Genomic DNA, 26,549 nt, shown 5'->3' on the forward strand with positions numbered 1-26,549 from the left:
CGCCCACTCAGCTGTTTCCTCAACCGTCCATAGGTAAAAGTTTTCCTCTGTCGCGCTACACTAACTTATCTACTTCTATGTAGCACACCAAAACGTTTCTAAACGTTATTCAGAGGCCCACTCGTCCAAACCTCCGCAGGTCTCAGCCATGTCTCTATCGGACCAGAGCCAACAGTGGCATCCCACCAGCGTACAGGTAACTGTGCTTCAGGCAAGAAGCCTGAGGATAAAGGGAAAAAATGGCACCAACGACGCATACGCCATCATGCAAGTGGCCAAGGATAAATTCGCTACATCGGTGGCAGAAAAGAGTGTGGCACCGGTGTGGAAAGAGGAGGCCACGTTCGAGCTGCCGCTCTTCCACAACGGTAACACAGAGAAGTGTACGTTGCATGTCCACGTAATGCACCGGGCTCTCGTGGGATCGGACAAGTTGCTCGGGCACGCAGTCATCAACCTGTTGGAGCTCAGCGAGGTTAAATCCCGCAATAAGACTGAGTGAGTGTTCACGTCTCTGTCCAGTAATAATCACAGTTTTCTATTTCTACATTGCTCAAGAAAGTGTTTGCCGTTAGTAACACAATTCCTTTTTAAGTGGATATTCTCTGTAGTTGTGAAAGCCTATTTAAGACATTGGAGCACCACAATGTCACTACTCCATTGGCCTTCAATAGGGGTTGTAATTATACCAGAAGAACAAGGACTGCTCCCATATTCCACTTGTGTAATAATCACCCAACTCAACATGCAACAACAATGTTATGTATTAATTACAACAGTATAAGCGCAGGCTATAAGGCCTAAAGTGTTAGCCTTCACCTCCCATTGAGCGACTCTGTTTGTTTTGACAGCCTACAGATTTAGCTCATAACAGTGCAGCATGCGAGCAGCACAACACCCCATTACCAATACCTCACAAATTGCCTGTCTCCTCTGAGTCATTAGTTCATAGCAGTGTTCTCTCCCTTTATGAATATCTGTTAAGGTTGAATATCTCCGAACCATTGGTTTGCAGTACTGACGCCCTAAAAGGGGGGGTTGTTTGACTGTATACTGTATTTTGACTGTATTCATTTATGTTATAAAGAAGGTAATGTTATGTACATCTGTATGTCTCAGGTGTTCATATATTATAATAACAGTCAAAACAATCCCTAATGTATAGTTTTGAACTGAACAATGAGGTTTTGAGTCAACAGTAAAAGCCTCGGTCAAACAAAAGCTGAGCCTTGCGGTCGCCTGTTCTGTGACACTCTGTCCTGGAATAAAACACCCAGCTGAAGTCTGGAAGGAAATGAGGACTGGGGCAGGAAGAGTCAACCAGGGGTCTCAGACCTGTGAGGTGTGTGTGGCCATGAGTGCCCTCTTGGAGGTTACAAAAACAAAATGAATACAATGCTGTGACTGCAGCTTCTTATCTTCGGTGAAGCACTCAATGTGAATCTAAACAGAAAAGCTAATTTTTTTTAAACAGACTGACTGCTCACAGAATGACATATGATGAATAACTGTATGGGGGGAGAGAGAGCCTCTCCTCACTATTACTGCAGCTTTGTTGTTGAGAGGACAGTGTGGGTAAACGTAGGGCAAGGTAGGTAGGGTTGGCAGCTTTCATTGTTGTCCAATGTTATTATTCATTCACAGAAAAATAGAGCAATACATTTGGGAATCATACAAAAATGTAAAACAATGCGGTCAGGCTTGTTCAACATGTCCCTCTAGTCCAGGGCTCTCCGACCCTGTTCCTGGAGAGCTACCCTCCTGTAGGTTTTTGCTCCAACCCCAGTTGTAATTAACCTGATTCAGCTTAACAACCAGCTAATTATTAGAATCGGTTGAACTAGATTAGGGTTGAGTCAATTACTGTGAAATGTACATAGAGACATTCCATAATAGATGTAGATTACTGTGTGTGTAAACAAGTTCTGTTTAGTTAACGCATCTCCCTTTGAGGGAGGCCATTGCGTCTAAAAAAAATACTGATCCAGTCTTGAATATTAGTCAGGTTCACACACATTCCTTCCATGTTACTGAGTGACTGACAACACCCCAAAGACTCATCCTTTCCTTCTACACCTCCCTGCTAGTGTTTGGAATACTGAGCAAGCACGTCAGGGACATTCGTGCCCGCTTGTGGAATCTACTTAGGGGCCACATAGCAGTCACAGCTGTTATACTGTACGCAGTAGCTGAGTAGTTATGTAAACATTTTAAACCAACTCTCTGGCCTTACAGCTGCACTATCACAAGCTGCATTGCCAAAGCAGTAAGGAATGGACACTTACAGTAAGGCCAATTATTATTTCATCCCGATATAGCTCTGTAATTCAATTGACGTTAGACAACAAAGGACAGTTCATTCTTCTCTGTGGTGAAAATGTCAACTTGTTTTGAAAGTTTCTCAGTGAACAGGACACACCCAGACAATCCTTGTTGTAGTTCACTGATTGGTGCCTGTGTGGACATCATGTCACACCTCTCAACTAGAGGTCGACCGATTATGATTTTTCAACGCCGATACCGATTATTGGAGGACCAAAAAAGTCAATACCGATTAATCAGCCGATTTTAATTTAAATTTTTTTTAACATTTATTTATTTATTTGTAATAATGACAATTCCAACAATACTGAATGAACACTTATTTTAACTTAATTTAATACATCAATAAAATCAATTTAGCCTCAAGTAAATAATGAAACATGTTAAATTTGGTTTAAATAAAAAAATAATGCAAAAACAAATTTTTGAAGAAAGTAAAAGTGCAATATGTGCCATGTAAGAAAGCTAACATTTCAGTTCCTTGCTCAGAACATGAGAACATATGAAAGCTGGTGGTTCCTTTTAACATGAGTCTTCAATATTCCCAGGTAAGAAGTTTTAGGTTGTAGTTATTATAGGACTATTTCTCTATACCATTTCTATTTCATATACCTTTGCCTATTGGATGTTCTTATAGGCACTTTAGTATTGCCAGTGTAACAGTATAGCTTCCGTCCCTCTCCTCGCTCGAACCAGTAACACAACAGCCACCATCGAAGCAGCCTTACCCATGCAGAGCAAGGGGAACAACTACTAGAATGCTCAGAGCGAGTGACATTTGAAACGCTATTAGCGCGAGTTAACTAGCTATCCATTTCTCTCCGGTTACATCAGCCTCATCTTGGGAGTTGATAGGCTTGAAGTCATAAACAGCGCAATGCTTGACGCACAACGAAGAGCTGCTGGCAAAACGCCCGAAAGTGCTGTTTGAATTAATGTTTATGCGCCTGCTTCTGCCTACCACCGCTCAGTCAGATACTTAGATACTTGTATGCTCAGTCAGATTATATGCAACGCAGGACACGCTATATAATATCTAGTAATATCATCAACCATGTGTAGTTAACTAGTGATTATGATTGATTGTTTTTTATAAGATAAGTTTAATGCTAGCTAGCAACTTACCCTGGCTTACTGCATTCGCGTAACAGGCAGTCTCCTTGTGGAGTTCAACGAGAGAGAGGCAGGTCGTTATTGCGTTGGACTAATTAACTGTAAGGTTGCAAGATTGGTGCCCCGAGCTGACAAGGTGAAAATCTGTCGTTCTGCCCCTAAACAAGGCAGTTAACCCACCGTTCCTAGGCCGTCATTGAAAATAACATATATTCTATATTTTAATATATATAACGAGCATATATAACGAATCGGCCCTAATTAATCGGCCATTCCGATTAATCGGTTGACCTCTACCCTCAACAGACCCTTGTGAACAACACCCTGCTAGGGAAGGGCCGGGCATTGGAGAAGAACAAGAGGAGAAGTAACTTTACTGAACATCAGTGAAAAGGAAGTAAACTGTAGTGGCGTTAGCTGGGTGGAGGGAGTTGACTAAGAACAGAATAGAACAGTAAATGAAAGGGTCATTTAGTATGAAAAGGCCCGGCGTCAGAGTATCATCTCCACGCAGCAGTCTCGCATCCCAGTGTGAAGTACACAACGTGCAGTACTACTGCTGCTCACTGGCATGATAGACTAATGGAAAGAGATGGAACACTGTGCGAGTCAGCATTTAGGCTATTGTTCTCTTTCAGCATATACTCTTCCTGTGTAACCCTGAATGGCTGATAAAACAATGCCTTCCTTGACACAAACCGTTCTTATCACAATGTGCAGCTGAGTCTCTCCCCCTCATACACATGCACACACACATTCGCTGAGAGAGAGAGAGAGAGACATAACTGAAAGCCAGCCTTTTATTCAAAATATGGCCCCTATAATAAGGTTTGCAGATTAAATCTGTGTTTGGTGCAGTCACTCTTATAAAGTATCTGTTTATGAACAGCCTTGTCCTTGACATAGTTATGCCACAGAGGAGGTACTCCATGTACCTTCATTGTGATTAAAAAGAGCTGAAGAAAAATATGCACAGATAAATGTGCTGCTAAGAACAGGGTTGGAGAGCCCTGCTCTATACCATTGAGTCAATTCCTGTGAAATGTACATAGAGAAATGACATTGTTGTATATTACTGTGTGTGTGTGTGAAGTTTTCTAGTTCTCTCGTTGAATGACAAACACTTAATTTAATAATATTTTTGTACGAGCGAACAGCTGAAAAAACCCTGCCGAAAACCCAAACCAAACAAAAACATCTCAAAATTTCATCATAATATATGCGGGAACTGTTTCAACTGGGAAACATGCAATAGATTAAATTAAGTAACGTTCTTGGGGGAGGGGTTATTAATTAGGCTGCAGGCTTATTTATTTCACAACTTCTTGAGAAATTTTACATCTCACTAAGCTGTCTCTAGGTATTTCAGTCCACACACAACATGTGCCCATGTCTTATTTCGCTGCTATACACAGCACCAGGTGATGTGCACTGCACGCACACACTTAAGTCTGGTAAGTGGACACTCTTGAAAGTGGATATTGCTGTGTCTTGTGATGTGTAAGGAGAGTGCTTCTTGGTTAGACTTTTAGAGTAAATCTAATTTGGTTTTTTGCATCTTTCTGATGACCTATGCAAAGATCCATCAGGATTTGCCATCTCCTTATATAGGATCAGACTTCTCATGCCCTATGTAAAGTCCATTCTCCATGATGATAATTGGTTTCATGCTACATGCTTTATCTGAGTAGGAGACAGTCTGGAGACAGGACTGAGGATCTCCACGGCGGATAGTTTTCCCCCCCTCTGTGTGACAGTGATAGGTTCATGTGACGTTGTTGTTATCTCTGACCTTTAGCTAAAATGCCAAACTTCAGCAGAATTTTTGTAATTTTCTTCTCAGACCTGAATTCTTCCCAGAGCTACTTTTATATGCCATCTTCATAGCCTCTCAACCGTTTTTCGATGTCTGGTCAAAGGATGTCCATGGTTACTCATAAAACCTGATTCATACACCTTATGCATTGTACATAGTCCTATCAACCTTGGTTTTGAGTTCTTCAGAAAATGTCTTAAAACCAGTGAGCCGTGTTCAGGGAGTTTTGTTATTGTGTTCTACTGCTTTCTCAAGGTTGACGATGGTGTATCTGATTTCTGCGGTGGCCAAATCCAGACTTAGCCTCACATTCCAGAATGTTTAACTTGAACAACAAACCTATTATGTGCTCCCCCTCTCTGGTGTTTGGGACTTGACCGTGGCTTTACCAGCTCCCAAACAGACCGCGTTATGTTTGACTTAAAGCAGATAACTCAGTGTTGCTGTTCACACCGCCTTCCTTCCAGTTCTCACTAGCCCCTGCCAGCTGCAGACAGCTTCTACCTCTCTCTGAAACAGATGCAGTTCATTCAGATTCATTCAGACATTTTTTCTTTTTTTTCATTTTCTAAAGGACTAGCGGATTGCCTTTTTGAAAAATAACATGTTTTATTTAAAGAGCAGTTTCAAACATTGGCACGGTATCTAGACATTGACACAGCACAAATATCCCTCTGGTAATGATTTCTTACTCTTAACTCTAAACTGTGTTTGTACAGTACCAGTCAGAAGTTCAGACACACCTACTTATTCCAGGGTTAATCTTTATTTGGACTATTTTCTACATTGTAGGATAACGATGAAGACATCAAAATAGACATGGAATTACGTAGTAGCCCAAAAAGTGTTAAACAAATCAAAATATATTTGAGATTCTTCAAAGTAGCCACCGTTTGCCTCGATGACAGGTTTGCACACATGGCATTCACTCAACCAGCTTCATGAGGTAGTTTTTTCAAGTGCAGTCGCAAAAACCATCAAACGCTATGATAATACTGGCTCTCATGAGGACCGCCACAGGAAAGGAAGATCCAGAGTTACCTCTGCTGCAGAGAATAAGTTAATTAGATTTACCAGCCTCAGAAATTGCAGCCCAAATAAATGCTTCAAGTAACAGACACATCTCACCATCAACTGTTCAGAGGAGACTGCGTGAATCAATCCTTCATGGTCAAATTGCTGCAACAAAAAAAAAACTACTGAAGGACACCAATAAGAAGAAGAGACTTTCTTGGGCCAAGAAACACAAGCAATGGACATTAGACCAGTGGCAATTTGTCCTTTGGTCTGATGAGTCCAAATTAGAGAATAATGGTTCCAACTGCTGTGACTTTGAGATGCGGAGTAGGTGAACGGATGATTTTCGCATGTGTGGTTCCCACCGTGAAGCATGGAGGAGGTGTGAGATTGCTTTTCTGGTGACACTGTCAGTGATTTATTTAGAATTCAAGGCACACTTAACCAGCATTCTGCAGGGATACACCATCCCATCTGGTTTGCACTTAGTGGGACTATCAACTGTTTTTCAACAGGACATTGCCCCAACACACCTCCGGGCTGTGTAAGGGCTATTTGACCAAGAAGGAGAGTGATGGAGTGCTGCATCAGATGACCTGGCCTCCACAATCACCCGACCTCAACCCAATTGAGATGGTTTGGGATGAGTTGGACCGCAGAGTGAAGGAAAAGTAGCCAACAAGTGCTCAGCACATGTTGGAACTCCTTCAAGACTGTTGGAAAAGCATTCCATGTGAAGCTGGTTGAGAGAATGCCAAGAGTGTGCTAAGCTGTCATCAAGGCAAAGGGTGGCCACTTTGAAGAATATAAAATATATTTTGATTTAACACTTGTTATGCTTCCTACATGACTCCATTTTTTTATTTAATAGTGTTGATATCTTCACTATTATTCTACAATGTAGAAAATAGTAAAAATAAAGGAAAAACCCTTGAAAGAGTTTGTGTGTCCACACTTTTGACTGGTACTGTATATACCTGCTTCCCCATCAATTTTGTGAAGGGGGAACATGGACCTGAGAAATCGGCCTCAAATCCCATCTGTGTGTGTTACTGATCTGACACATGTACAGAAGTAGGGTACATGTACAATGGGGACCATAAACTGTTGAATAGTAATGCCTCATTTTGCATAGTGTATTATAACATTTAGTACGTTTACATGCACACTAATAATTCAATATTAAACTGATTATGGCAGTAGGCTGAGCATGGCAGTAGGCTGAGCATGGCATTTGTCATGTAAACACCTTACTCTACTTCTCTTAATCAGCCTAAAGTCATAATCACAGTCAGTATACGCCGATTGAACACCAGGATTTCGGGGCAATCTTTGGAATTATTAGTAAACACCTTGGTGTATTTGATCTGTGCATGTGCAAGCGTCCCTCTTTCGTGAGTTTGGTAAAACTGCGTCTTAGAAATAGTTTTCACTTACAAACGTTATATGTCCCAACTCAGAATCAAATAGGCATCACAAAAGTAACATGGTTGCAGTAATAGAATGTTTATTTTGATTGGTGATTTTCTACATTTACCATCAGTCCCATCAGGTAAACTGATTTCAGATGTGTCCATGTAAACAGGATTATTAGGGAAATAATTATTCTTTCAAAGCATGTAAACATTTAAATTGAACTACTATATTAACCTGATTTATTCCTAATGGTCATATTATTGTGTGCATGTAACCGTACTAATTACTAATGCATGATTTCCACGAGGATATGGAAAAGCGACATTGCAGCACATTTTTCGGTACATATTTTTCTTCCGCTCTTTTTATCACAATGAAGGTACTTCCTCTGTGGCATAACTATGTCAAGGACAAGGCTGTCCATAAACAGATACTTTATAAGAGTGACTGCACCAAACACAGATTTAATCTGCAAACCTTATTATAGGGGCCATATTTTGAATAAAAGGCTGGCTTTCAGTTATGTCTCTCTCTCTCTCTCTCTCTCTCAGTGAATGTGTGTGTGCATGTGTATGAAAGGGGAGAGACTCAGCTGCACATTGTGATAAGAACGGTTTGTGTCAAGGAAGGCATTGTTTTATCAGCCATTCAGGGTTACACAGGAAGAGTATGTGCTGAAAGAGCCATTAGAATAATAATAATAGCCTAAATGCTGACTCACACAGTGTTCCATCTCTTTCCATTAGTCTATCATGCCAGTGAGCAGCAGTAGTACTGCACGTTGTGTACTTCACACTGGGATGCGAGACTGCTGCGTTGAGATGATACTCTGACGCCGGGCCTTTTCATACTAAATGACCCTTTCATTGACTGTTGTATCCTGTTCTTAGTCAGCGCCCTCCACCCAGCTAACGCCACTACAGTTATCTGTAACTGTTGTAACTTCCTATTTACTGACTTTAAGTTACTTCTCCTCTTCTTCTTCTCGTTGAATGCATTCAATTGTACAACTGACTAGGTATCCCCCTTTCTCCATTGCCCGGCCCTTCCCTAGCAGGGTGTTGTTCACAAGGGTCTGTTGAGAGGTGTGATGTCCACACAGGCATCCGTGAACAACTACAAGGATTGTCTGGGTGTGTCCTGTTCACTGAGAAACTTTTAAAACAACTTGACATTTTCACCACAGAGAGAAGAATGAACTGTCCTTTGTTGTCATCAATTGAATTACAGAGCTATATTGGGATGAAATAATAATTGGGCTTACTGTAAGTGTCCATTCCTTACAGCTTTGGCAATGCAGCTTGTGGTAGTGCAGCTGTACAGCCAAAGAGTTGGTTTAGAATGTTTGTTTACATAACTACTCAGCTACTGCGTACAGTATAACAGCTGTGACTGCAATGTGGCCCCTAAGTAGATTCCACAAGCGGGCACGAATGTCCCTGATATGCTTGCTCAGTATTCCAAACACTAGCAGGGAGGTGTAGAAGGAAAGGATGAGTCTTTGGGGTGTTGTCAGTCACTCCGTAACATGGAAGGAGGGTGTGTGAACCTGACTAATATTCAAGACTGGATCAGTATTTTTAGACGCAATGGCCTCCCTCAAGGGAGATGCGTTAACTAAACAGAACTTGTTTACACACACAGTAATCTACATCAATTATGGAATGTCTCTATGTACATTTCACAGTAATTGACTCAATGGAATGGAGGGACAGGTTGAACAAGCCTGACCACATTGACCTTTTTTTGAAGTTATTTTGTACATAATGTTGCTGCTCTACTGTCTCTTATGATCGAAAATAACTTCTGGACATCAGAACAGCGATTACTTACCTTGAACTGGACAAAGATTTTTTTACTTAACTAGTCCGACGCAAAGGATATACTGCTTTGTCGGGAATGGGCCCAAATCCCTGTCATTTGTGTTAAAAGACAGAGAAAAAGGTTGCGAAGGTCGGGCTGCCTTCTGAGAATTTCGTAGTCGAGTGACTAAACCTCCACTACCATCTGTTCTATTGGCCAACATGCAATCATTGGAAAACAAAATGAATGATATACGATCAAGACTATCCTACCAACGGGACATTAAAAACTGTAATATCTTATGTTTCACCAAGTCGTGGCTGAACGCCGACACTGATCATATAGAACTGGCGGGATTTTTCATGCATCTGCAGAACAGAGAAACAACGTCTGGTACGACAAGGGGCAGGGGTGTGTGTGTGTCTATTTGTCAATAACAGCTGGTGCGCAATGTCTACATTTTAAAGAAGTCTCAAGGTATTGCTTGCCTAAGGTAGTGTGATCTACAGTTTATCATAAAGTACTCTGTCTACCAAGAAATTTCTCATCTATATTATTCGTAGCCCGTCTATCACCACAAACCGATGCTGGCACTAAGACCGCACTCAAGCTGTATAAGGCCATAAGCAAACAAGATATAATGCTCATCCAGAAGCGGTGTTCCTAGTGGCCAGGGACTTTTAGTGCAGGCAAACAAATCTGTTTTACTTCATTTCTACCAGCATGTCACAGAGGGAAAAAAACTCTAGACCACCTTTACTCCACACACACAAACGCATACAAGGTTCTCCCTCGCCCTCTATTTGATTCATCCATTGGCATTGAGGAGTATACCACCTCAGTCATCGGCTTCATCAACATGTGCTTCGAAGACGTCGTCCCCACAGTACATATCCCAACCAGAAGCCATGGATTACAGGCCACATCCGCATCTAGCTAAATTCTAGAGCTGCCGCTTTCAAGTAGCGGAACACTAATCTGGACGCTTATAAGAAATCCCGCTACGGACTCAGGCGACCCATCAAACAGGCAAAGCATCAATACAGGATTAAGATTGAGTCCTACCTACACCGGCTCTGACGCTCGTCGGATGTGGCAGGGCTTGAACACTATTACGGACTACAAAGGGAGACCCAGCCGCGAGCTGCCTGGTGACGCGTGCCTCGACGAGCTAAATGCCTTTTTATGCTCGCTTCGAGGCAAGCAACATTGAAGCATGCATGAGAGCACCAGCTGTTCCAGACGACTGTGTGATAATGCTCTCAGTTGCCGATGTGAGCAAGACCTTTTAAACAGATCAACATTTCCAAAGCTGCGGGGCCAGACGGATTACCAGGACGTGTATTCAAAGCATGCGCGGACCAACTGGCAAGTGTTTACAATTACATTTTCAACCTCTCCATGACCGAGTCTGTAATACCTACATGTTTCAAAAAGACCACCATAGTCCCTGTGCCCAAGGAAGCGTAGGTAACCTGCCTAAATGATTACCGCTCCATAGTACTCATGTTGGTAGCCATGAAGTGCTTTGAAAGGCTGGTCATAGCTCACATCAACAGCATCATCCCGGAAACCCTAGACCCACTCCAATTCACATGCCACCCCAACAGATCCACTTTTCCACCTGGGCAAAAGGAACACCTATGTGAGAAAGCTGTTAATTGACTACAGCTCAGCATTCAACACCATAGTGCTCACGAAGCTCATCACTAAGCTAAGGACCCTGGGACTAAACACCTCTCTCTGCAACTGGACCCTGGACTTCCTGACAGGGCGCCCCCAGGTGGTAAGGTTAGGAAACAACACGTCTTCCATGCTGATCCTCAACATTGGGGCCCCTCAGGGGTGCGTGCTTAGTCCCCTCCTGTACTCCCTGTTCACCCACGACTGCGTGGCCATACACAACTCCAACACCATCGTTACGTTTGCAGATGACACAACAGTGGTAGACCTGATTACCGACAACGATGAGACAGCCTATATGGAGGAGATCAGTGTGGTGGCAGGACAACAACCTCTCCCTCAATGTGAGAAAGACAAAGGATATGATCGTGGACTACAGGAAAAGGTGTGCCGAACAGACAGTCGAGAGTTTTAAGTTCCTTGTTGTCCACATCACCAATGAACTTTCATGGTCCACCAAGACAGTCTTGAAGAGGGCACGACAACACCTTTTCCCCTCAGAAGACTGAAAAGATTTGGCATGGGTCCCCAGGTCCCCAAAGGTTCAACAGCTGCACCATCGAGCATCCTGACCGGTTGCATCACCGCCTGGTATGGCAACTGCTCGGCCTCTGACGTAAGGCGGTACAAAGGGTAGTGTGTACGTCCCAGTACATCACTGGGGCCAAGCCTCCTACCACCCAGGACCTATATACTAGGCGGTGTCAGAGGAAGGCCCAGAAAATTGTCAGACTCCAGTCACCCAAGTCATGGACTGTTCTCTCTGCTACCGCAAGTGAAGTGGTAATCCTAGCGCCAAGTCTATGACCAAAAGCTACTTAACAGCTTCTACCCCCAAGCCATAAAACTGCTGAACAGTTCATCAAATGGCCTCCCAGACTATTTACATTGACCCCCCCCCTATTTGTTTTTACACTGCCGCTATTTATTATGTACGCATAGTCACTTTACCCCCACCTACATGTACAAATTACCTTGACTAACCTGTACCCCCGCACGTTGGTTCGGCACCGGTACTCCCTGCACATAACCTTGTTATTTTTTGTTTTTTTTTGTTTATTTAGTAAATATTTTCTTAACTCTATTTCTTGAACTGCACTGTTGGTTAAGAGCTTGTAAGAAAGCATTTCATGGTAAGGTTTACACCTGTTGTATTCGGTGCATGTGACAATGTTGGATTTGTTTTACGTTGTTGTACAATTCCCAAATGTATTGCTCTATTTTTCTGTGAATTAATAATAACATTGGACAACAATGAAAGCTGCCACCCCTACCTACCTTGCCCTACGTTTACCCACACTGTCCTCTCAACAACAAAGCTGCAGTAATAGTGAGGAGAGGCTCTCTCTCCCCCCATACAGTTATTCATCATATTTGTCATTCTGTGAGCAGTCTTTTTTTTAAATTGCTTTTCTGTTTCACATTGAGTGCTTCACCGAAGATAAGAAGCTGCAGTCACAGCATTGTGTTCATTTTGTTTTTGTAACCTCCAAGAGGGCACTCATGGCCACACACACACCTCACAGGTCTGAGACCCCTGGTTGACTCTTCCTGCCCCAGTCCTCATTTTCCTTCCAGACTTCAGCTGGGTTGTTGAGGAACAGGTGACCTCGGGCCTCATGGGTTTTGCTTGACAGACTTAATGACTCAGCTCTGCATTGCTTAGTTCTAAACTATAAGTGAATGGTTGTTTTGACTGTTATTCCATTATATGAACAGCTGAAACATACAGATGTATGAACAGTACCTTCTTTATAACTGAATTACATACAATGGTGATTTCTTGAGGGTTCATTGAACCAATCAGCGTGGACAACAAGAAATTACTTGATGCAGTTCTTACAATGTGAGCCTTTCTTTTGTACTCTGACCTTCTTTTTCCCAGAAGGCATCTTCTACACAAGTGAAACAGACTAGGCGTAGAGGAACTTGTTTTGTGATATTCTGATTATATTTAATATACGGCATTCGTCAAAAAAAGTGCCTGGAGATTTTTGTAAGTGATTCATTAAATATGAACCTAAATTGAGTGTAATCGTAACAGACTCCACCTATATTTTACCTGCATATCCTGTAGCTATGATCACTCATAGAACCCTCCAATGTAAAGTCCATTAATTCAGTTTAGAAATTCACATTGCAAAATGATTTCACTCCCGGAACCCGGTCCCCCCCACCCCCACCCATTTCCACTGCTGGCCTGTAGTAGTCTATACAGTACATTTTAAGGCATGGTGTTCAGTCTTAACATCCAACAGAAGTGTGCTACAACTTAGTCGGACGGCAAGGATGAAATTGTCTTTCTTTCTATGGTGACCATTTAGTATGAATCATAATGCCCACTGACTCTCAAGATCACTTACCACATCATCGGTCATTTCCCCTGGCTCCTCCGCCCTTGGGCCTCTCCAAAAAAGAATCACTGTTTCCATGGAAGGACTCTTAACATTTGAAAGGAAAAATAGCAGCAGCCCCAACTTACTGGAATTATTCTCTTGGCTATGATAAAACCCTTGGAACCAATAGGATTAGAGGTCAACAAATAAGGGGGAAAATACAGCCTTGAATAAAGCCATGCGATGGGTGACCGCTTTCTTTATTTGTGATAGCTAACAACATGTAGACACTATATATTTTTTAGAACTGGAGGTGAGGCCCAGGGACTGATGAACACATGACACTTATTTGATCATCAGCCTTCCTCTGCTTATGCATGCTGTGGTTGTTCAGACAGATCAGTCTGCTAAGTGTGCGTTATCTGAAAAGAGTGGTGAATGCCTACACATTTCTAGTTATTTCTGAGTGCCCTTACAAGTTATTGGAGGAGCTCAGTAGACATCTAAACAAATAAAACATTACCTTGGTTCTTTCTTTCACTGCCTCACATTCATAGACCTTGTTCATGAGCCATCTCTCCGATAAGAACAGCATGTGTTTCGTACCAATTCAATGAAACTATTTGGTAGTCTATTGTTTATCTCTCAACAGATGGCATAAGCTGTTGGATAAGGCAGGCAAGCCAGACAAAGACAGGGGAGAGGTGCTGGTGGACATCCAGTTTATGAAGAACAACCTGACAGCCAGCATGTTCGACCTCTCTGCTACAGACAAGCCGCGCTCCCGCCTGGGCAAGTTCAAGGACAAGGTTCGAGGCAAGAAGAAGGAGGGTCTGTCGGACTCGGCGTCTGCCGTGGTGCCGTCCTTCACCCAGGTTCTGACGGACAGCGAGGGAGAGGGGGAAGGGGAGGGAGGTGCAGACAAAGAAGAGAAAAAGAAGAAAAACAAGCTGAAGTCTCTGTTTTCCCCCAAGTCTAATCTGCAGCGTCACGGACTGTCTCAATCCATGTCTGTCCTGGGCCCTCTGCCGGAGAAGGACTCCTCACTGAGTGGCAGCCCCTCAGGCCTCAATGAGGACTCCTCTGAAGGTGAGCATCATCACAGACTGGCCTTCCATTTTAAATATAGCAATCTATTAGAAAACTTGTTACACTGTGTTTACAAATCACCCCCCCCTTCTTGCTTATCCACAGGTAAAAATAAATTCAAGTTTCTGACCCATAAGCGCACAGGCAGTTCCGACAGTAAGGCTTCTCAGGGCTCCCTGTCTCTAGGGCGCTCTAAGATCCATGCCCCGCTTGCAGAGCAGAGTAACCTGTGCATCAACGGCAGTCACTTGTACACAGAACATCCCCATCCCCGGAGCGCACGCACCGGCTCCACCTTCAGCCTTGCCAGCTCAGGCCACGGTTCCATGGAAGACCTACGCAGGGCCCAGGGCCGTAAGAGCTCCAGCACCTCCATGGACTCTCTCACGGCCCTGAAGCAGCCCTCACCCTGTGCAGAGGGGGAGAGCAGCAGGGCAGAGGAGGATGAGGAGGAGGAGGAAGAAAGAGTTAAGATGGATGAGATGAAGAGAAAGGAAGAGCAGGAGAGAAAGAAGTTAGAGGAAGAGAGGATGGGGAAGGAGGAACAAGAGAAAAGGAGGATTGGGAAGGAGGTAGAAAGACTTAGGTTTGAGGAGGAAGAGAAAACAAGGAAGGAGGAGCAGGAAAACAGAAAGAGGATGGAGGAGGAAAAGATTAGGGTTGAGGAGGAAAGTAGAATGATGGAAGAGAGGAAGAGGAGACTGAAGGAGGAGGGAGAGGAGAGGGTAAAGAAGAAAGAACAGGAAATGATTAGGTTACAGGAGGAAGAAGAGGAAAGGATGAGGCGAGAAGAGCATGAAAGAATGAAGAGGGAGGATAGACTGAGGAAGGAGGACGAGAGGAAAATGAGGGAGGAGGAGGAAAGATTGAAGAGGGAGAAAGAGGAGAGGATTAAGGAGGAGGAAGAAAGGATTAGGAGAGAACAAGAGGAAGAAATGCAAAGAAGGGAGGAACGGCTGAGGAAGATGAGGGAGGAGGAAGAAAGACTAAGGATGGAAGAGGAGATGAGGGAGGAAGAAGTAAGAGTGAAGAGAGAGCAGGATAGGCTGAGAGATGAGGAGAGAAGAGTGAGGGAGGAGGAAGAAAGAGTGAGGAAGGCCGAGGAGGAAGATAGGCTGAGAGCGGAAATGGGGATAAAGAGGACAGAGGAGGAGGAAAGAATTAAGAGGGAAGAGGAGGATAGGCTGAGAAAGGAGGAAGAGGAGAGTAAGATCAGGAAGCAGGAAGAGAGGATAAGGATATTAGAGGAGGAGATGTTGAGGAAGGATGAAGAGCAGAGGAAAATTGGGGAGGAGGAAGAGAGGATAAGGAGATTAGAGGAGGAGATGTTGAGGAAGGATGAAGAGAGGAAGATCGGGGAGGAGGAAGAGAGGATAAGGAGATTAGAGGAGGAGAGGCTGAGGAAGGATGAAGAGAGGAAGATCAGGGAGGAGGAAGAGAGGATAAGGAGATTAGAGGAGGAGAGGCTGAGGAAGGATGAAGAGAGGAAGATCAGGGAGGAGGAAGAGAGGATAAGGAGATTTGAGGAGGAGAGGCTGAGGAAGGATGAAGAGGAGAGGAAGATCAGGGAGGAGGAAGAGAGGATAAGGAGATTAGAGGAGGAGAGGCTGAGGAAGGATGAAGAGGAGAGGAAGATCAGGGAGGAGGAAGAGAGGATAAGGAGATTAGAGGAGGAGAGGCTGAGGAAGGATGAAGAGGAGAGGAAGATCAGGGAGGAGGAAGAGAGGATAAGGAGATTAGAGGAGGAGAGGCTGAGGAAGGAGGAAGCAGAAACAATGAGGCTTGAAGAAGAAAGGGGCAATGAACAGGAGAGGAGTGATAAGGAGCAGAAAGAAAGATTTAGGGTAGAGGAAGAAAATATGAAAACAGGGGAGTTGAGACAGGAAGAGAAAAGGAGAAATGCACAGATGCAGGAAGCGCAAAGGCGTGAGGAGGCGAGGGCACCGTTGGAGGAAGTTGAGAAGCAGATGGAGCAGTATAGCGAGGCAAAGGTCACCGTGTGCAATAATCCTTTTGAGGAAGTCTCTCCCACCAGTTCATTTGATGACAGCTCTTCAAATAATCTGTTTGAGGAGAACCCTATGACCACTACTGGACCCATCAGCTGCCGGATAAATAAAGTATCAGCAGTCAAGCCAAGGTCAGTCACATACACACACTGTCTCAGTTCCCTTTGCCAGAATTCCATTAGCCCTTGGGTGCCATAAATTATGGATGCACTATTCATTTAGTCTCCAAAAGCAGCAGGGGGAAAATACCCAAGTGTCTTCTGGAACCCCCTGAGATCTCTCCTTTCATCCACACACTAACTTTCCCTCTCTCAAATCCTCAGATTCTCTGATTCAGATATCCCATTTCATCTTCTAACAAAACAATATCAATAATGCTAACATTCTCTTTCCTCTGGGTGGCACAAGTCAGATTTATGTGGAAAACCTACCATCTTGTCTGAGACTTTTATACCACCAGTTAATCAAGGGAGGCAACAAGCCCAATGTATGGACATGGCACGGTGTGGCGGATTGCAGAGACTCGGCTGGATGGAATTGGGTTGGTTTTATTGGATCCTTACTGCTTTGGTACAAAATTGAGATTTGATCAGAAAACCTGTTGCCTTATCAAATACTTTGGTACAGGGTGACGCTCTGTAGAGAATATTAAGTTAATCTCCGTGTGTTGGAGTCATGGCCGTTCGGTGTTAAGCGAGATGTCCTGGTATCTGTTGGCCTGCGGTGTATGACACTACTCTCACATGCGCATCTCATTAAAGCACAATCCCCTGAAGTGCTATGACACCGTCATGAAAATTGCAGTGCAGTGGAAAATGTGGTTGTGCGTGTTCGCGTTGGAAACCTTTGGCTCAGCTAGGATTGGCTGCTCCTCCCATGAATCCCACCTTGCTATACAGTTTCTACAGATGTCATATGAAAAGTGTTACAAGTGAGACACAAAGCATTAGGTGATTGCTCAAGTTTTTAACTAGGGCGTTGATGTTGAATGACTCATGAGAGTATGTATGCTGATGAGGATGAAACAAACCAACAGGATGATTTGACTCGGTGTATTCAAGCTAGGCTGTTTGGTCATGTGAACAGTTCACGGTTCAGAGGCTAGAAAGATGATTTATCTTTTTTATTTCTCCTTTTGGTGTATTGTTTCATTCATGTTTGGTTATTTTAAATCTACATGTAAAACCTTTCCGTGCCTTAGTGTGTGTGTGTGTGTGTGTTACTAACCTAAACATTATAACTAACCTTCATCTCCCTCTCATAATAAAATGAAATCCCACCCTTTCTCCCATGTTCTTGTCTGGTGAGTTATGAGCAACTAATAACAACTTTGTTATATAACACCTCTGTAGTTTGTCGTTTACATTGACTATACCTCTCTGCTAACTGGAATGTGTGTGTGTTTGGATTCCAGCAAGACTTTCATAGCGTTTCATCATTTAGCTTTAGAAACAAATTCTATGTTCTTTAAAAAGTTTTGAAGTTTTTTCCATTTTCAATGTTTGGTAGTTAGACCTTGTCATCAGCAACAACAACAAAGAATCTCACTGCACCCTCCCCTTCCTAACCCTGCTCTTCCAGACCCTCTTCATGGGGGAACCCTTCAAAGCCTGCTATATCTTCCAACCCCTTCTTATCGTCCTCGTCTCCTGAACTGGAAAGTTCTATGGACTCCCCCAGAGGCGCAAAGGAAAATAGAGACGCTATTGACCCGTCTACTAATCTGATGGAGAAGAAAGACCCTGCCCCTGTGGCTCCCATCAATCAGCCCTGGGCTCGTAAGGACAACTGGTCTAGTAAATCTCATTGTGCCACACCTACCCTCGCTAAAACAAAGCCAACAAAACCGCCCCCTCCACTCAGATGTCAATCTTCCACTGCATTGGTGGGAAGTGGGGATGACCAGGGGAGTGTTAGTGGTAAGGACCATTCCAGTGTCAGACAGGATAAGGGCCCTGCTCCACTGCCTCCAGACAACCAGCGATGGGCTCATAAGGACAACTGGCCCGGTAAGTCCAACCCTGGTTCTGCCACTCCTACCCTCACCCAAAAAACGCCAACAAAACCGCAGCCTCCTCCAAGACGCCACTCTGCCACGTCATTGGTGGGAAGCGAACATGACCTGCACTTAAATGAGAGTGTTAGTCAGGATGATTCCGGTGTCAGGAGGGACAAGCGTCCTGCTCCACTGCCTCCTGACAGACCAAACCAGGCTCCAAGCCAGACACAGAGGGACCAGAGTATGACCAGTGTGAATCAGGGACATAAGGACAGAGTGGGTGCCTCCATGTCCAAAGTTTCTCAACGTGTGGTACAGATGATCACGCCGCTGAGATCTTCCTCCACAGCTACAACAGAGCACATCAGTGGAGGCCAGAGCTCTACCCACCATGGGAACCAAGCAGAGGAACCCATGCCATCAGCCACTAGGGGGTTGGTGGTTGCAAAACACAATAAAGGTCCAGCACCCTCCAGGCCCCAGCACCTTCCAGGGAAGACGATGCCAACAGTTGATGTGTTAGATGAGCAATCAAATACTGAGGAACATGACTCTTCGGTTGAGTTTGGTCCAAATAATCCCTTTGCAGAAGACTGCAGAATGGAGAAGTCCTCTGGATGTGGTGTAGAACAGAGTCTAACTGGTGAGCGCCAGGGGAGCCCAGACTCTCACAATCAACAGAGTTGTACCTCCACAGATGCAGATCTAGGTCCGTTTCAGAAGCGTGTGGTTGGGGACACAACTGAGCTTCCAACGCCAGATGTTCTGCCAGCCGAGGATGTCTCCTGTCCCACCAAAAGCACATCAGCGAAGCGGGCCCGTGCTCCCTTGCCTCCAGTGAAGATAACATCCACCTTTAGAGAGGAGGGAGCTGGTAAACAGAGTTCTGGAAAACTACAAAGCCCAGGGGCTCCCACTTCGAGTAAGCTTTCCTCAGGTAACTGGGTAAAAAAGCAGAATGGCGGGGTGGGTGTGGCACTACCATGTGTTACACTTGCCCAGCCCCCATGTTTCCCCTCACCTGCCCCCTCCTCCATACCCCACCCCGAGCCCCTGAAGGGATCAGGGGGCAGGAGAGACTGCCCTCCCCAGACAACAAGCTCTGTCCCTGGCCAGAAGACCCTGCTTCATGCTGAAGCTCTGCCCTCCATTACAGAGCAGTACAGTGGAGAGGAGGCAGGAGGGAGAGGGGACAGGTCTGCCTCAAGCACACGCAGGTGAGAGAGATCTCAGCCTTTTCCTGTAGCGTGTAGCAGCTATGTGCTGTCCACCAAACCTCTCCTGTAGAATGTACTGTAGTTAGAATTACTAAACCTCCCCAATCGATTGTAAAATGCACTGTTCCAGAACACTTCATGAATGTGACCCTTTATAAAACTCTTCTCAAATGTTTAGCTGCACTTTCCTGAATTAAATCACTAACTTATGACTAGGTTGTATTTGCAATACTTTCAAAAATTGTGCAAAGGAAATCATAGCTGGTACTCTTAAAAATGACTATACTATAATTATTATGGAGTTTAACATAAAGCAAAAGGAACATAGCTCCCCAGAGCAATTAGCAGTATATTATGTCATCAAAGAGCACTTAGCTACTAATTACTGCAGATGTAATTTATTTTCTGCTAGTTGTTTAATTGTGATGTCATTCACACAATGCCCTCAGCCAGTATGAATCACGTCTATAGAAATGCCAGCCTTTGTAGCTTTCATTGCTTTTTGTCATATTATTCTTCCTGTAGAATCTGACAAAGCTCAGTGGAGCCTGTAAAATGCCATTACTCAGACTGTGCGTACACTGTGGATCCTCTGCAGTCTAACCTTATCTAAGAGAGAAAGAATAGATACTCTTGTCATTGTGTCATATATGGTGGGAATGAGTCAATTGTGAAGACGAACCCTGCTCGGATTTCTTGTCATGTCTAACTGATCAAACAAATCGTTTCCCACTGTTGGCAGCAAGCTTCAACTCTTTTTTTTCTTCTTCTGTGCTATGAGACATAATAATCAGACCTGCTTTTTGAGAAAAGGCATTTATTTGGATATCCCCCACATCCACATGCTGCATCCTCTAATAACAATACTTTTCAGAAAAGTTTGAGTGTCTCTTACTCTCTCTGTCTATCTCGATTCAGGCCCCACCCAGTAAAGCCCTTGAGTTCCCTGGAAAACCAGCCAGCTTCCAACATCCATGAGGGACAGGCTGGCAAATCTACAGGGATCCTCGGTGGCCTTCAAGAGAAGATAAAGGTACTTTAAAGGAATATATTGTCAGGTCCATAATTATTGGCACCCTTGATAAAGATAAAATAAATAATACAAATACTGAGCTGTATTTTATACTAATTCGCTTGCTCAGAGAAAGATTTTGTTTAACAAAATAATTGTCACCTATTTTCAATACTTTAGCACCCTCCCCATGTGAGGATAATGAGGCTTTTTCAAAAAAAAAAAAAAGAGATTGGAAAACACGTTGGGCGGGATCTTAGACCATTCCTCAATACAGAATCTTTCCAGATCCTTGATATCCTTTGTCTGTGCTTGGACTGCCCTCTTCAATTCAAACCACAGGTTTTCAATGGGTTCCAAGTCCGGGGACTGAGATGGCCATTGAAAAATGTTGATTGTATAGTCAATTAACCATTTCTTTGTCGATTTTGATCAGTGCTTGAGGTTGTCTTGCTGGAAGATATACTTGTGGCCAGGTTTTTTGGCTAAAATGTCCTAGTACTGTGTAAAGTTCATGATGCCGTTGACCTTAACAAGGGCCCCAGGACCAGTAGAAGCAAAATAGTCCCATAACATCATAGATCCACCACCATATATTGCAGTAGGTATGAAGTACTTTTCTGCATACAGTGTATGCTTCGGTCATCTGACCACAAACTTGTGACTAGGTTGTATTTGCAATACTTTTAAAAATTGTGCAAAGGAAATCATAGCTGGTACTATATTAATTATTATATTATTGTTATGGCATTTAACATAAAGCAAAAGGAACAGTATAGTAACAGTATATTATGTCATCAAAGAGCACTTAGCTACTAAGTAATTAATGCAGATGTAATTTTTCTCTGCTAGTTGTTTAATTGTGATGTCATTCAGACAATGCCCTCAGCCAGTATGAATCACGTCTACAGAAATGCCCACTTTTGTAGTTTTCATTGTTTTTTTGCGCCTGGGCTGGAACAATACATTATGGCCTTTCTCTTGCATTTCAAAGATGATGGTCCAAAAATATGCATTTGTTATATTCTCCTACATTAATTTCACATTTCCACAAACTTCAAGGTGTTTCCTTTCAAATGGTATCAATAATATGCATATCCTTGCTACAGGCAGTTAGATTTGGGTATGTCATTTTAGGTGAAAATTGAAAAAAAGAGTCAGATCCTTAAGAGCTTTTAATAGGCTTTTAACAGGCTTTTAGCAAATCCAATGACATGGTGATTTTTATTTTTAATGATTTCATGTCAGTTGACAACTCAGCCAAATGTAAACTAAAAACTAGACGTTGAACTGATTCTCTATGTAGGATATTACATTATGTTAGCCAGTGTAAAGGACGTCACGCCGCTTCCTTAGCAAGTACCACTCCCTCCTGAAGCGTCTTACCAGTCGACGGCACATGAAAGGGGAGGAGACCGGTTAAAGAATACTTTTTAAGCCTTGAGACAATTCAGACGTGGCATGTGTATGTGTGCCATTCAGAGGGGGAATGGGCAAGACAAAAGATGTACAGTTGAAGTCAGAAGTTTACATACACCTTAGCCAAATACATTTAAACTCAGTTTTTCCACAATTCCTGACATTTAATCCTCGTAAAAATTCCCTGTCTTAGGTCAGTTAGGATCACCACTTTATTTTAAGAATGTGAAATGTCAAAATAATAGTAGAGTGATTTATTTCAGCTTTTATTTCTTTCATCACATTCCCAGTGGGTCAGAAGTTTACATACACTCAATTAGTATTTGGTAGCATTGCCTTTACATTGTTTAACTTGGGTCAAACGTGTCAGGTAGCCTTCCACAAGCTTCCCACAATAAGTTGAATAAGGTGAATTCTGGCCCCTTCCTCCTGACAGAGCTGGTGTAACTGGGTCAGGTTTGCCTCCAACCTAAATGTATGTAAACTTACGACTTCAACTGTAGATATGTATAGGGTTAAGGTGATTAGGCATCAGGATATATGATAAATAGAGTAGCGGTACAACCAATTATGGTTATATGTATGTGTATTGAGTCAGTATAAATGTGACTGCATGTTATGTGTCTGTTGTAGTTTCAGTGTGCATAGAGACAACAACAGAAATACAAGGGTCAACTCAGTCTGTGTAGCCACTCGGTTAGCTATTTAGCAGTCTTATGGCTTGGGGATAGAAACTGTTCAGGAGCCTTTTGGTGTCAGACTTGATGCACCGGTACCGCTTTCTGTGCGAAAGCAGAGAGAACAGTCTATGGGTGGCTGGTATTTCACACCACCTGATATAGAGGTCCTCGATGGCAGGGAGCTTGGCCCCAGTGATGTATTGGGTTGTCGGCACCAACCTCTGAAGCACCATGCGACCAAGGGTGGTGCTGTTGCCATACCAAGCAATGATGCAGCCAGTTAAATGCCTAGTACAATAAAGGTTAAATAACAAACATATTTTAAAAAGTCCAGATGCTCTCAATGGTGCAGCTGTAGAACCTTTTGAGGATTTGAGGGCCCATGCCAAACCTTTTCAACCTCCTGAGGGGGAAGAGGCGCTGTCACGCCTTCACAACTTTACTAACAATGAGCAGCTTTCTCACATAACTTTACAAGGTTAGGGGAAGGGGAAGCTAACATGCTAAGTAGTTGCAAAGTAGCTAAAAAGTAGTTGCAAAGTTACTAATTAGCTTAAATGCTAAAGTTGTCCATGATGAGATTTGAACAATGTTAGATGTTCGTTATACACTTGACCAGCCACCTTACTTTCATTTTTGCCTTAAGCAACCTGTCTTACGTAACCGTACCAATTGTAACATATACTAATTTCAGTGTCCCGGATTTACATTTACTATGGTACATCTAGTCCGAGACCAGGCTGCTAAGACGTCTGTCCTCAAAACAGTTTATGGACTTGGGCTCATGTATAACGCATTTAATGAACTTGCCCTGTCTGAGTGTAGCCTATGTCTTGCAAGATCACATAGGCCTAATGATTTAATTAGTATTTACATAACAGACCTGAATATAACAGCGTAGTAGTAGGCCTATATTACTGTTACACCCAAAAAACCTGTCATTTTTGGACTTTTAGGGTTCTGGCTGAAGTCACTCTTTTTTTTCCCCTCATGCGGCCAAAACTCAACTGAGCACGCAACTTGGCAAGATGTATAGCCAGTCTATGCTAGCTGTGCATTCGAAATCCTGTTTCAAGTCCAGGCTCTGTCAAAGCCGGCTGTGACCGGGAGACCCATGGTGCGGTGTACAATTGGCCCAGCGTTTGTCCGGGTTAGGGGATGGTTTGGCCGGCAGAGATGGTCTTGTCCCATCGACTCCTGTGGCGGGCTGGGCACGATGCACGCTGACACGGTCACCAGGTGTACAGTGTTTCCCCTGACACATTAGTGCGGCTGGCTTCCGGGTTAAGCGGGCATTGTGTCAAGAAGCAGTGCGGCTTGGCTGGGTTGTTTCGGAACACACGGCTCTTGACCTTCGCCTCTCCCGAGTCTGTGCAGGAGTTGCAGCGATGGGACAAGACCGTAACTACCAATTGGGGAGAAAAAGGGCAAAAAAAAAAATTGAGAATAATTTATTGAGACAATATGTGTGGGCATAGGCAGACGTTGCAATTGGAGGATGCGTTATTCTATATTCTAGAATGCATCTATTAGTCATTTCTCAATCAAAGTCGTCATTTAAAAAAAACATGCATTTCCGCACCTAAAGGAAGGGCACTACACCCCTCTGTATGTGTACCGAATAATCAGACCCCATTGTGTCTAAGAAAAAAGGTGCTATCTAGAACCTAAAAGGCTTCTTCGGCTGTCCCCATAGGAGAACCCTTTGACAAACCCTTTTTGGTTCCTTTGACAGACATCATCAGTGCCCAGGGAGCAGTTGTTGTTGGGGGTTAACTGCCTTCCTCAGGGGTAGAATGGAAGATTTTCCACCTTGCCAGCTTGGGGATTCAAACCAGTGACTTTTTAGTTACTGGCCCAACGCTCTTAACCACTAGGCTACCTGCCGCCAGACATTATAGATAATTCCTGGCATATAGTATCCTTAGAGAAGTCTATGGAAAAACATAAATGGCACTGAATGATTGTACCACCTCCATTGCCTCCCTTTCCTTCTAGGTCAAAGACACAGAGGTCAAAGGTCCCTACTCCCAGCTGACCCAGGAAGAGCTGATCTCCCTGGTGCTAAAGCAGCAGGAGCAGCTCTCCAAAAGGGACGATAAGATTAAGGAGCTGGAGCAGTACATTGACAACCTGCTGGTGCGCATCATCGAGGAGCAACCCAGTATCCTGATGACCATGAACTCACTCAAATGAGTGTTCCTAATCATTCAGAGCAGGGCTTTACTAAATCTGTGTATCTTCCTCAATGCACATGTATTGGGCTGGTTGAATATTTCAGTCTGAATTCACCTGACACCCATGTACAGTATACCATACCAAGCACTGGCTTACTGTTTCCACTGAACAGGTGCACTTTTGTTCATTACATTTTGATTGCTCATTACATTTTGACTGAAGGATTTTGTAACTTTATGGTGTGTAAAGACAGTATAAGAACAACAAAGCACAAGTTTAAATAGGCCTGTGGGAAGTTGCCTTGTGTTTTTGACAGATTTTTCTTAGTATTAATGTTTTGATTTTCTTGCAATGAGTATGATATTCTATGAATGTTTTGATTTTCTTGAGCGGAGTATCATATGAAGGTTAAATCCAGCGCAATGACACTGAATAATAAATAATGAAAGCTCCAACAGAACAGTGGAGTTTGCATATTTGGTAACACTTTATGTAAAGCAGACAGACTGGTATAATAAGGTGTCATACATGCTTATGACAAGTATTACAATGAATTATAATCACATAATGAGTAATACCTGTTGGTAAAGTGTTTGTATTGCTTGTCTATGAGGTACATATATTATTCCCTGATACTGTATAACTCGTATAAATGTTGTACATATTGAGATGTCCTTTTCCTATTGTCAACTTCATGTTGAATCACTGAGGAGGAAATAATTGATAAGTTGCTAGTCTTAAGAGATAAACATGGATTGATCATTATTACAATTTAGTCTACAGATAAGCAAGGTTTACTGGGAAGTGTGGACTATGCAATGAATCGAGAGTGCATTCATCAAAAGGCAATCTCACTGACAGGTGCACCTCTGGAAACAAATTGCATGGGTGTAACCTATAGACACCGTTCAAAGTGGCATTTCCTTGTGAAGAAAGCTATTGAAATTCAGAGACTTCTTAAACCAGCTACCACTGGCCATAGGTAGATACTATGACACATCTTGCTACTGTATGTTGGTCTGTTTTTGGTCATACAAATTATTACTGTATAGTTGGGTGAAAGTTCATCTCGGGACACCCAGAACTAAAATCTAATGTATCCCACGTAATTGCGTCAAACGCTCAATTACATCTGTCCACGAGAGATTAGGTGAAAGTCGGAACGTTTATATTTGATCCATGTAAAGCCTATTTTACAATGATAAAATAAAGACTCATTTTCAAAAAATCATGTAATTTATTTAGCCTCAGGTTGACAAACACACACACCACTTTCTATCTTTCTCTCACTCGCACACTTTCTATCGCTCTGATCTGTAAAGTGTGTATTAATATCTTGTGATAAACCTTTAAATAAAGCTTGACGCATCGATTACACGCGATGAACGTAACGTATGGATAAAATGCGCTGTCCCAAAAGAACGTTGCAGTAGTTTTCAA

General features: G+C 43.2%; 1 protein-coding gene and 1 long non-coding RNA gene across 2 annotated transcripts in view; one reads left to right on the forward strand and one right to left on the reverse strand.

Moving 5' to 3' along the window:
- On the forward strand, positions 1-26,340 carry LOC112219434 (serine/arginine repetitive matrix protein 1). The gene is made up of 8 exons (XM_042302224.1): positions 1-498; positions 14,159-14,595; positions 14,701-15,662; positions 15,735-15,801; positions 16,009-16,735; positions 18,186-19,820; positions 20,739-20,853; positions 24,930-26,340. The coding sequence occupies exons 1-8, from the start codon at positions 149-151 to the stop codon at positions 25,125-25,127; spliced, it is 4,491 nt and encodes a 1,496-aa protein (XP_042158158.1). The 5' UTR covers positions 1-148; the 3' UTR covers positions 25,128-26,340.
- LOC112219435 overlaps positions 13,738-26,549 on the reverse strand; it is a 23,200-nt gene continuing 10,388 nt past the window's right edge. The window contains exon 3 of the long non-coding RNA XR_002948757.2: positions 13,738-14,384. This is a non-coding gene — a long non-coding RNA (uncharacterized LOC112219435). The remainder of the gene's footprint in view (positions 14,385-26,549) is intronic.

Source organism: Oncorhynchus tshawytscha, linkage group LG20 (assembly GCF_018296145.1).
Source record: "Oncorhynchus tshawytscha isolate Ot180627B linkage group LG20, Otsh_v2.0, whole genome shotgun sequence".
Taxonomy (NCBI): domain Eukaryota; kingdom Metazoa; phylum Chordata; class Actinopteri; order Salmoniformes; family Salmonidae; genus Oncorhynchus; species Oncorhynchus tshawytscha.